Source organism: Actinia tenebrosa, unplaced genomic scaffold (genome assembly GCF_029948245.1).
Source record: "Actinia tenebrosa isolate PJP-AT-01 unplaced genomic scaffold, QUT_ActTen_1.0 PGA_scaffold2__45_contigs__length_23673736, whole genome shotgun sequence".
Classification (NCBI taxonomy): domain Eukaryota; kingdom Metazoa; phylum Cnidaria; class Anthozoa; order Actiniaria; family Actiniidae; genus Actinia; species Actinia tenebrosa.
This window is the reverse complement of record NW_028292579.1, coordinates 10,859,009-10,871,277: the sequence shown is the minus strand read 5'-3', so window position 1 is coordinate 10,871,277 and position 12,269 is coordinate 10,859,009. Positions and strand designations below refer to the sequence as shown.

Genomic DNA, 12,269 nt, shown 5'->3' with positions numbered 1-12,269 from the left:
TGCTGGTAGTTTATGAGGTAGTTTGCAAAGTAGATAGCCAATCAGAAAAGGGTTTGAGTGGTTTCCAAAACAATCAATGTGTTTCCAGCCAATCAGAGAAGTCTTTGAGTAGTTTACGATTATCACACCGGCCTAGCTCTACAACTACGCACGCTCACTCCCTGAGGTTCTATTTGACAAAGGCTGTTTTCCGATCGTTTTCCGATAGCATTCCGATGCGTACCGACGGAGATATCCGAAACCCGAAACTTTTTGCGGGAATCGGTAAGAAATCGGCAGAAATGACGAGATTACTCATTTTTGTTTGACTTTTCTTTAATTAATTAACTGAAAAACAACCAAGTGAGTCGTTTCTAGTAGTTGCTAGAATAATGTAATACACATATTTTGTCATTATTTAGAAAGAAATGTGTAGCTTTGAAAAAAATTGAGTAGTTTACGGAAATCACGTAAACTACCCTGGATCCACCCTTGGAATTCACCCAATTGGTTCATGGTTATCAAGGAGGAGGATCCAAGAGAATCCCACTGCCTGCTTGTGCATACCACTCAATAAGAAAACAGTTTCCTAGCACCGATTTTTGTGGATACGAAGATAACGAGTGATACATATTATATTATAAACAGAACATTGCATTAGAGTGATTTTACTTGAAGCATGAAAAAAATTGCACTACATAGTAGTAGATATTCACTGTTTTCTTTTATTTTACTTCGACTCTCCTCACTAATTATACAACTTTGTATCATGGGTCTAATAGAAATGACTCAAATTGCCTTTATGAGGGTTGTTTTGTATTTGTCACTTTGTATTGCACTTACAACTATAATAAAAAATTATAAAATAATTAATTGTAAAAAGTATTACAAAATGATACATTTCTACATATTAATATAAGAGTGAAGTCACTAAACCAGTGAAATGGATAGTAGACTAATACACCTTAGCACTGAGACTCTAATGCCATTGTTTTCTTTTGTGTCTATTTGACTATTACACCTTAACAAGTAATTTCTATTTCACGGGTTTAGTAACTTCACTCTAAAAGCAAGAGAGTATTAACTGCTTTTCTGGTTTTTAGGGCAGTCTTTCACATTCTTGTGTCCTTTCATGGGATTCTTGCAATGAGTGCAATGAGGGATTGATTTCTCTATCCTGCCTTCTCCAATCTTCTTTGTTTTCTTCATTTCGGCAGCTTTGGCTTCTTGTTCAAGTACCTGTGATACTGATAAAAGTAATGCACAAATTAGCATGAAGTGAATAGTTGATGACAAAATTGTTAGTTTATATTATACTTCTATTATGTTATGACTGTTAGATTATTCAACATATTAGAAATAAACCTTCATGACTTAGACACAACAGTCTAATTATGAAGAAAGATCTATAGTGAAAGCACTGAATAAGGACTTGGTGATATTTGAACACTGAAACAGAGTGCAGTCAGTATAACCAGTGAAATAGTACAAAATCTAAATAGTAGTAATAATTAGCACAAATTCATTTGTTTTCTTTTGTTTGGTTAGCACTATTCAGTGCTATTCAGCTAAGCAAATTTCACAGGTATGATGATGGCACTCTTCAAACTTAGAAACATCAATGGGAAATAACATCCTACTCACATGGTGTTGTGGGTGGTACATTGTCTACAACCATACTCTTTCTTTTTTCCTTTTTTTCCAAAGCCACAGTTTTACTTTCTTTTACCAGCATCGTGTTCATTGATGGTGGGGTCATTTCTTTTAATTCTTTCTGTGCCTCTCTTAACATGTCTTCTTTCTGCAATGCTTCGAGAAAAGTGATGTATATCTCTTCCACATACCCTATTGATAAAAGATAAACAATAACATGTATACAAGTATTTTTTGACTTTTCGTTAAATCAGATGTGCCGAAATAGCAATTCTTACCATAATCTGGTTTTATTCTCACATCTCTTACAGTAGCCTCCCCATTTTTAAACTTCGGATAAATAAATCTCACTTGGTCTGATCCATCTGGCTTCTTTTTTGTCTCTCTAATGATATTGTAGTTGAAGTGGCTTACAGCAAGTATTTGTCTTGGAAGGAAAGAAAACAAAGAGAATGATTATAACAAATTATTATTCTTATTATTCGAATATCTTAGTTTGATTTCATTTGTTTCTTTATAGTCCATGAGCTGAGACCTGAAAAATCAGTTTTCGTAGCACCCCCCTGGAGACATAGTGAAACTGGTATCAAATGAAAGCTTATTATCTATATTTTCATGAATCACTTGTTACTTTTTATGTAACCTGTGCTTAAGTGAGATATACGACCGAATCTGAGGGGGGTGGGGTGCGAATATATATAATTTGAAGTAATAGCCTCTCCACAGAGAAAAAATATATCTTTGAAAATATAGCTCCATAATCAATAAAACTTTCCAGAAATGATCCTCTGATTACATGGTGTCGAAAAATGTATGTGTAGGGAATCTAGATGTTTCCATGGCAACCGTTGCTAGGAAGAAAATAAAAGTTACAGAAACATACACGATTTTCACTGTTTTTATCGTAAAATATTCTTTCAGTTTTATTATTGTGAAACGTAGTTTTGCTCGAATAATGAAACTATGATAAATGATTATTTGGCCTTCATTTTACTTGTTTTGTCTTGTTAACTTGACCTTTAATTACTTTTGAGGGTTGATCTTTTAAGAGATCCTTAATTGGTGCAAACGTGCACGTATACGTTTGTAGTGTTTTTGCAAAATGTTTACAATTTTTTGAATCCCTAAACATGACACAGTTACACTACATTGACCACTTCTAGCTAGAAAAGGTGCCATAACAACACCATAGGTGGTGTATATGTACATTTGAAAGCAAGGGGGAGGGGTCGTCCCCTAATGTTTTTTACAAAAACATCTAATCCAAACTGTGAGATCAAAACTTGTTTTTACAACTTCTTCAAAAAGAAAAATAATCTCCAATGACAAAAAATAGTCAAACAATTACTCGTCGTCACTTTCATCTTCATCATCTTCATAGGTGTCTTCTTCTCCCACTTTGTTCTCGCATTTTTCACATGCACATGCTTCTGTGCACGAAAGGGCGTTACGAACGCAAGAACAACGTCGTGTTTTGCATTGTCCTTTGCATCCACAGCATACCAGGGCCATCACTGCTTCAGGAGCAGGGGGCTGGTCTGTCCAGTCGATCTCCAGGCAGTCGTGTTTCACTTGCCAGCCTTGACCATTAGGTGTTTGGATGATGTTTGCATCTAAGGCATGCTTCCAAATGTAAGCTTGGAAGTTGGCACGCTTGAGATGATTTACTAACGCTGCTCTTGATGGTGGAAGTTGGTGTGACTGTAAGTTTTTGCCCTTGCAAAACATCTTGTATCTTAATTCGTTGACACTCTTGCACTTTGGATCGTTGTAGAGGGTACAAACAAAGGTTTCCAACTGATCAAGATCTACAATTGGAATTCGTTCACCCAAGGTCTCAACAGCTTTTCTCAAAATTTCATTTTCTTGAACGATAGTAAGAGCTTTCGTTTTTCCTTTTGTTGCAAAAGAGCTAACTGCATCACAGCCAGTCAATGCATGAAGGCTTGGCAGCACCCGGCATGTGTCTAATCCGAGTTTATCACGAAGTTTAGGCACACAGATTAGTCGAATTCTAGTCTGGGTTCCGCTTACCAGGATCAACTCAGATGGAATGGTTATCTGGTAATAACAAGCCAGTACTTCGACATCTGTATCTGAAGACTTGATTGCGATGCGTTGATGGTCACGTTGTGAGGCATGAGAAGCATGTAGCAACATTCTTGTATCCGCTTCCTCTTGATTACTACATAGATCTTCACTGATCTCCGATATAATATTGCCGTCTTGAGTACATATTTTGGTGCACTTTTGTCCATGTGTAACAAAAAGGGTGCGGTTTCCAATCATGAGGGCATACATATGGTTAGATGTCCATTCGACCACGAGGAAGTTCAACAGAGCAGTTTTGTTTGAACCATTTGCCATAAACTTCTTCCATTGACGTGGGCACATTTGCTGAGGGCTGGAGATTGCAACCACCAATTGGCCATTACTGCTTCGTCTGTCTCTCTCAGTGTTTTTTATTGAGATTTCAGGATACTGGTCTGCTACAAAATCTATTCTTGTTGCTTGCCCAGCCACTGCCATGACTCGTTTCATCACCATTTCTGCAAGAGATTCAAATCTGTCAGGTACTTTCACCAACGATTGAAGTAGTGCCATGGCGTCTATGATGAAAGCCGTTGTCTGATCAGGAAGACTGTCTAGGCACTCAACTCCATTTTCAAGTAGTTTTGGTAGAGCAGCTTTGTTGGTCTTGGCTATGGACCCATCAAACGAGGCCAGTGACCAGGGGAGAGGACCAAGCTCAAACGTCAAAAGGTCCCTGAGGTCTACCTTCCGGCTCTGACCAATGATTAGTAGGCGTGCAAAGAGGTTTCTGTCAGCTCTGATGATGATGTTTCTTCCTCCTGCTTTTAATGATGTCTTCTTTTGGGCTTCACGAAAAGACCCAAGCTTGAGCTTGGTTAGGGGTTGAAAGAATCCTTTGCTGTTTGTCACCAATCTCTCATTTACGAATGACTCAAGCGCCTGCTTTCCTTTCTGTTTGGCCATCAGCAAATCTTGCTTCACATTTTCATCAGCAACACGCCCGGAACTGATGACAGAAAGCTCTTCCGAAGGATCAAATGGATTACGCCAGCTCTCTATGACCTCTACTATCTTCTCTACATCTTCTTCATCTTTTTTGATACGTAGTGATCCATTCTCTTTGGGAAATTGGCTTATCTCTTGGCAACCGTCTGTCATGATCCTACATCTGTCAACAAAAGCTGCTCGAGAATGGGCAGTAATCATCCACCGCTGCACAGCAGCTTTCCTCAAGCTGAAGCCCACTATACCTCCTTTTGTCTTAGTACTTCGATTGAGTGTTTGCTCAATCGTTTGGTCGACTGGCACCTGGGAAAACCCATGATGGATCGTTCTTTGGACTCCAAAATCACCATTGGCAAGCATGTTGTGTGCTTCTGGATGGCTTTCTTCCAGTGTCATCATTTCTGCCAAGTAGACTGGTAGGTATCTTGCATAATTAATGTGATCATATGCAAAGAACCAGGGTAGCATCTCTTTGGTACTTTCTAAGTGCATATTCCAGTTGCCTTCCCTCGTTGCTCGTACAACATTCAACAACACTTCAACCATCTCTAGATAACTATTCCAAAAGGCTTTCATAGGACCGTTATCGAAGGTGGAGTATTCTTTGTAGAGCTTCATTAACTTGGTAAAATCTTCCATGGACAGTAGGCCATCAAACTTTTCTTTGCTGAACTTTTTTCGGATGTCCATTACTTGGTTGACTATCATGACGTAATTAACTGGGTGATCATGTGCTAGTAGCCAAGACCTAAAGCCCTTCCATTGCAATCGATGCAATGATTCATAAACAATCTGAAAATAAGAAATTGTTTTAGTGTATTATTAATACATATTAAATTATGTATTATAAATTATCACCTTGTGGATACGAATTGCACGATTATAATGGCGCCCTTCAAGAACTGCAGCAATAGATCCAGAACCAACAACTTCACTTTCTATAAGAATATCTGCTAGGCCACCATCTCCAAATCGTTTGCCGATAGCAGCTAGGTAAGCACATATGGTGTGGAATGTTCCCATTCTAACAACCAGTCGTTTGAACTCCTCCTGATTTTGCCATATTATTTCAAGACACTTTGCATAGATGGCTTGATCAAATACAACGATGACATCTTGTTGTCCGAGCTGGTCTGCCATTTTGAGTGACCTTTGGAGAACCGTGTAAACAGTTGGAAGCTCTGTTGGACTTGCATCAATAACCTCGCAATAGCCAATGGAGCATTCTCTGAGAGGGTTGTTGTCTTGTAGCATCGTGTTGAAACCAGTCCATGCTGGTATTACTTGTGGTTGATTCTCCTGCACATCAAAGATGTTATCTTGATATGGTCGCCGACAGAGTCTCCAGCCAAAGTTGATGAGTTGAGCATAAACGCTGACTTGTTGGTTACTGTTTGACATTTTGTTAATATCCATGCTGACTGGACTGGGCCCTTTGCGAGAGCTTGAGCTAAAATGAAGAACATCTGAGGGAACATAATCAATAGAGCGTTTCTTTGATAATGCTGGACTAGCTGAATTGACAGGAGGTAATTCACAGGTATGAGGTTTGCGTTGAACAATGATGCCATTTGTGCAATGGGTGGTCTCTTTTCCTGCGTAATGAAAAACAATCTAGCATTTTAAATGGACGCGTGGTTTCAATTGAACTTACGTTGACACCTACCAGAAAGAGTTTCTTCAAGAAGATCATTGTTATCCCAGCAAAACACACCAGGCACGCCAGGAGAACAAGCATTTGGGATTAGGACACAATTTTGCTGCTTTGCAATCTGATTCTCGGCTAGAGCTGTTTCCAATTCTTCTATTTGAGAGTATGATAAGCTATGACCAAATCTGTTGAGGATGGTTATTAATTCAACATTCCCAGTAAGACTTTTTACTGTCATAGGCAGAACAACATGTTTTGGGGTTTTTACTCGACCACGACTGACACAATGTATTAAGTCCTGGCAAAGAGAAACTACTAGGCGGTGAACATTTGGTGAAAGCTTCCCAACTCTCTCTTTGGAATACTCTGACTGGGGCACTAAAATCCACGCCATCATATTGTACACCAAATCAGGTACCATAGCACTGCCACTGTCTAAATCGTCTGGTGATGGTGGCCAAGTCATAGTAGGTTTCACGTCTACAAGTAAGCTCCTTATCACTTTAGCTGTATGGAAAATGTGATAGCTCTCATCCAGAACCGTATCGGTTGTACAGTCATTCGCTTTTAACTCCTCTGCTTCATACTCTTCATACTGAGCACTGTTTTTAAGGATAGTCTCTACAATTTCTCCAACGTTGACTAGTGAGCTATACACAATATCAGATTGGTTTCTGTTTACTGGTTGGCGAAAAGACAGTTTTTCACCAAAACATCGAATTAGGCGGTTCTTGAGCTTGGATGACCTGTATGAGGTAGCACTGATTCCTTCGTCAAATAGAAAAGTTGTGTACTTTCCCACAAGGTCGGACATGGGAATTGCTTTTGCTTCTTTCAAAATCTCCTCTTCTATAATCTCCTTTAATTTGTCAAATGCTTTATTGTAGCCTTCTGTTCCAATATCTTCTTCTCTACAGTTGTTCTCCTCTAACTTATCAAGTTCCCTTTGACGTACATAGTCTTTGTAGCAGGAACGATGGTACTTGATTTCCATTGCTATTGTATCTTGATCTTGAATATTCAAGAGCAGGTGATTATCATTGCGTATTTGAGCTGCCTTGGTCAAAGAAGTGCTACCAAACTCGCTGACGTTTAAGGTAAGGGACTCTCTTGTTCTTGTTCCTTTGGATGTTGTTATCTTATCTCTTTGGCAAATTGCACATTTTTTCAAATCAAAACTAGAATTCTGCGACCTGCGAATTCTTTTAGGAGGTGAAGACATAACGGATTCTTGACTGAGATATTCTTTAGAGAAATGGTGATTTTGTTGTGCTTTGACTACTTTGTTTTTATCGGTATATTCTTGATAACAGCGCCGATGGTAGTTGCCTCTTGGTCCCTGATCCCAAGAATTTTCCATCTTCATCCATATGAAATCCCTCCTTTGATGAGCACATTTGTGAAACGTTTCCCAACTTTTCTCCGTGAAAGCTGTCAACTTGCCATCAGCATTCTCAATAACATGACATAGGCATTTATTCCAGTTCGGTTGCTGTACTGCTGAACGTTTTCTAGAAGTTATTTCAGTCATAACGACTGAATTTCTCTGGAAAACAAGCCTCACAATTCACCTAGAAATAAGTATTTTCACATCTTATTTCTTTTTTTCTTTCTAGAATTAATCAAAAAAATATCTTACCTAAATACAAAAAGTCACAAATAAAGATTTAAATATCCAGTATTGCATCAAATAGTGAGGTACTTACAGACAAGACAGCTACATCAACCCTTCCTTTCCAACATGACGGTCACTGTTTTATCACATGTCATATTAGGTTGCACTGCATTATGGGTTGTACACCACCTATGGTGTTGTTATGGCACCTTTTCTAGCTAGAAGTGGTCAATGTAGTGTAACTGTGTCATGTTTAGGGATTCAAAAAATTGTAAACATTTTGCAAAAACACTACAAACGTATACGTGCACGTTTGCACCAATTAAGGATCTCTTAAAAGATCAACCCTCAAAAGTAATTAAAGGTCAAGTTAACAAGACAAAACAAGTAAAATGAAGGCCAAATAATCATTTATCATAGTTTCATTATTCGAGCAAAACTACGTTTCACAATAATAAAACTGAAAGAATATTTTACGATAAAAACAGTGAAAATCGTGTATGTTTCTGTAACTTTTATTTTCTTCCTAGCAACGGTTGCCATGGAAACATCTAGATTCCCTACACATACATTTTTCGACACCATGTAATCAGAGGATCATTTCTGGAAAGTTTTATTGATTATGGAGCTATATTTTCAAAGATATATTTTTTCTCTGTGGAGAGGCTATTACTTCAAATTATATATATTCGCACCCCACCCCCCTCAGATTCGGTCGTATATCTCACTTAAGCACAGGTTACATAAAAAGTAACAAGTGATTCATGAAAATATAGATAATAAGCTTTCATTTGATACCAGTTTCACTATGTCTCCAGGGGGGTGCTACGAAAACTGATTTTTAGGGACTTTTCAGGATTCAGCTTATGGACTATTATTTTGCATATTGCAATTCAAGTTTTTGCAAGAATGCAAATATTTAGTCATGCATTTATGTCTTATTTCTTGATAGCTTTTATATGAGAATAATACTATGATTATAATATTAGAAAAATATATATAGCAAAAATACATATTAATACAAGTTATACACAGTACTAGATACCTGCAATACATTCCAGGGAAAGAGAATGCAATCATTTTGGGACAAAACTGATTTAGTAGCGAGTGAAATCCCTCAAGGCAACTTGTTTGCGATAAAGGAGAGGCCTGTTTAATGCCAGCAACAATTCCTTTTTTGCTCAATGCTTTGTCCAGTTTCTCATATGCCACAGAATCTAATAAAGAAAAATAACATAATTATAACAGTCAAATAGGTGCTAGGTACTAGGAGTCAACTTTTCTGGGCTAGAAAAATTCAATTTTATGCACCAGGTTTGGGATTTGCAAATAAGAAGTGGGAATTGGAGTTGCTCAAAAACATAACTAATTTGAGAGCATGGGATTTGGCCAGGAAATGGAATTTGGATCACTCTTCCAAAACCGTGTGAACAAAACAGTGGTGACAAATTTTGAAATTATCAACATAAAAATAGAGAAAGAGTACCAGGGATAAGCCATTTCCTAGGTGTTATGTCATCGGCATGTGAGCACTTATTGAACAGAGGGTCAGGTAGATCTTTATGCCTATTAAGAATGTGGCTTTTGAAGGAGTTGAATTTTGACCAGATGATTCTTCCGGTTCCACAGACAGTTGATGTCGCACTCCAATGGAGATGGTTTAAGCAAGGCTGAATCCAGTCCTTGATTAATTCACATCCTTTTTCTCTTGCAACTTTGTTCAGAGCCTTCTTGACAGCTGCAAATTAAATGCAATATATTACTATTATTATCATAATATACATATGCCATTAGAATAAATGTATTCATAAACAATCATTCTGACTCCAAAGGTGACATGAAAACAGGTATAGTTGACCAAGAGATATTCAAAGATAACTGTAGTAAATATTTACTAATATTTGCTTTGCCTTCATTAAATAAGTGGTGTAGAGGTTTAAAATATGTCACACCAATAATTAATAAAGTATGATATTAATAATAATACCACTAGATATTCATACATTTCTTTAGGTGCCAAAGATCAAAATAGTGAGTAATATTTGGCAGCTTTTCTCACATGTGTTTGGCAATGGAGAGATGTCTGTCAGATACGAAGGTGCCAATTGTAAGGCCAATTTGAAGAAGGAAGTTGATGCTCCTATTGAAACCAACGTACTCCATCGCCGTACTGCTACCAGTTTCATTTCTCTAAAAGGAACAATGGCACAATGCAAAGATTAGCATTAATTATCTTATAGAGTCAAATAAGAATGTGTGTACAGAACATAATGAATGTAAAGTCAACAAAGTGCTTTTTTACAAGTTTAATTCTCACTACCTGTTTTGGCAGTAAGGACAGATATAGTAGAATCATAACATCCAATGATGATAACATACCTGTACGAGGGAAAAATGAATAATGTTCGGCAAATTACAAAGGAAGATTGAGTATACTCCAAATTTGGCGCTGTGCCCCATGCTGTCATGCCTGGCATCTCCAGATAGTGTTAGGGGCTCTGGCAGTGACTTTACTTCACTTAGCATTACTTTTTGGTACTTTTTCCAAAACAGCAGGATGGAAGGAAACAGCTTTTCCTAAAATTCAAAAAATAAATTTACATGGAAAATAATTCTCCTACTTCTCAGGTACAGAGCCCTTGTTTGCATTACTCAACTAAATTCAACTATGATAGATCATTTTTATAAATAAAGCATTTTGTAAACATTGCGTACCCCTTGATGTTTAAAGAAAGTAGTAAGTGTGATGCAGGCAACTCCCATGTGCTGAAATAGCCTGAAAACCTTGCTTGCAGAAGCACCTGCAGTTAGGACAGCAAAGCACAGGAGAATATTACCAGCTGGGATCTTAGTGCCTGTCATGTTGGGTTGGCTTCTCCAAGTATTTTCCTTCTTTGGGCATCTGGGTTTTGGCATGTAGTAGTGATATTGACCATAGTACCTACTTCTCGGTATGTCACAACAGGGTTTTCAGTCTTGCAGGAGTGGCAGAAGGAGAACAACAATAACAGCTTGGACAAGAAGACAATGTACTTAGGCTCAGTTCTAGTGCTATAGTTGCTTGAATTGAATCTGTAAGACAAAACAACAGCAAAACAAATTATTTTTTGTCAAGATTTAAACTATAAAGATCAAATTTATTCCATACCTCTTTCCTGTCATATGCTCTTCATCCTCCGTTTCAGTTTCTGTCTCTGTATCTGTGTAGGGGTGATAGTCAACGTCATCAGGGATACTCTCAGGCTCTTCCTCTGTAATGTCATAGTCAACTGTGTCCTCATCATCTTCCTCCACTTCCATATTTACATACTCATCGTCTTGTTCCAAATTCTCTCCGATCCTTTCTCCAAGACCTTCTTCATGGTCGTTCAGCTGTGTTAAATTACACTGAATACCACAGGACGATTTTGGAGTGGGTTCCTTTGCCAGAGAATCGATCTTGTTTTTTAAATCGATGCATTTATTATGTAGCAATCGTTTTTCTTCTTTGAGCTTTTTGCAAGCCAAGCAATCTGGAGTCTGGGTGCTGAAATCCCGCGCTGAAGAACAATCCTCGGCACTGATTACTGTATCAGGCTCCTCTGCATTGTCTACAGGTAACCTGTCTTCATTCTCAAGCTCTCTAACAGGTCCCATGCCTTCTCTGGACTCACCAGTACTAGCAGCGATCATGTCTCTAAGAATCTATATAGTAAACAAACGATAGTGCTACAGTTGGGGCATATAGTCCAATATGTGTGACATTTTTTTATTATCAATCGACGACTTACCTTTCGGCGATTTCTTTGAGAATTGTTGGCTTCAGCTGAACTAGTCGATGGAACTGGGTAAAGTTTTGGGTATGACACAATTCCGGTCTCATCCCTTACTAAGTGTGCCAGCTTTCTGTCGTCTTCTCCGAAAGAGTAACGCTGACTGTAGTCCTCTGGAGAAAAGTGCTCCGAGCATATTGCCGAAGTCGCCGTAGGCGTCCATTTTGCTCGTCTTTTCAACACAAAATCGACCCATCTTTTCCTTCTAGCCTTTGCTATTGGTCGGTCATCATTAAAATAAGGGATCGTATGAAGTTTTATGCCTTTCTTCGTTATATTTGAACACCCTCCAACCACGCACCTACTAGGCATATTTACAATACTTCGAAAGGCCGATCTAAACTGTGTCACCGAATTTACGTCACAGAAAAACTAGTGCCAGTCCATTAGCGTCTCCTAAAACACGGCCAACACGACTGGGCGTCGCCAGAAATCTAACTTTGAAGGCTGATTTCGAGATGAAAAAAATTCGAAATCGAAAAATTTTTTTTGGAATATTTATCTATATCATCTAGAGATG

General features: G+C 38.1%; 1 protein-coding gene and 1 pseudogene across 3 annotated transcripts; both read right to left on the bottom strand.

Annotated features, from left to right (window-relative positions):
- Window positions 1-684: 684 nt before the first annotated feature.
- On the bottom strand, window positions 685-2,136 carry LOC148909243 (uncharacterized). 2 transcript variants are annotated; one of them, XM_089033688.1, is made up of 3 exons: window positions 1,911-2,136; window positions 1,624-1,824; window positions 685-1,226 (listed from the first exon to the last, which is right to left on the bottom strand). In XM_089033688.1, the coding sequence occupies exons 2-3, from the start codon at window positions 1,769-1,771 to the stop codon at window positions 1,060-1,062; spliced, it is 315 nt and encodes a 104-aa protein (XP_088889814.1). In that variant the 5' UTR covers window positions 1,772-1,824; window positions 1,911-2,136; the 3' UTR covers window positions 685-1,059. The 2 variants fall into 2 exon arrangements, with proteins under 2 accessions (XP_088889814.1, XP_088889815.1); XM_089033689.1 differs by having other exon boundaries at window positions 1,984-2,136.
- Window positions 2,137-8,964: 6,828 nt separating this feature from the next.
- Window positions 8,965-12,185, bottom strand: LOC148909242 (uncharacterized; annotated as a pseudogene). The gene is made up of 7 exons (XR_016120383.1): window positions 11,708-12,185; window positions 11,086-11,621; window positions 10,653-11,009; window positions 10,317-10,514; window positions 9,997-10,127; window positions 9,424-9,675; window positions 8,965-9,154 (listed from the first exon to the last, which is right to left on the bottom strand). The product of XR_016120383.1 is annotated as an uncharacterized LOC148909242 (transcript).
- Between the last annotated feature and the right edge of the window lie 84 nt (window positions 12,186-12,269).

Coding starts and splice junctions, on each gene's coding strand:
- LOC148909243 (XM_089033688.1), bottom strand. CDS start 1,771: ATGTTAAGAGAGGCACAGAAAGAATTAAAAGAAATGACCCCACCATCA. Junction 1,227..1,623: donor TGTACCACCCACAACACCAT/GTGAGTAGGATG, acceptor TACTTTTATCAG/TATCACAGGTACTTGAACAA.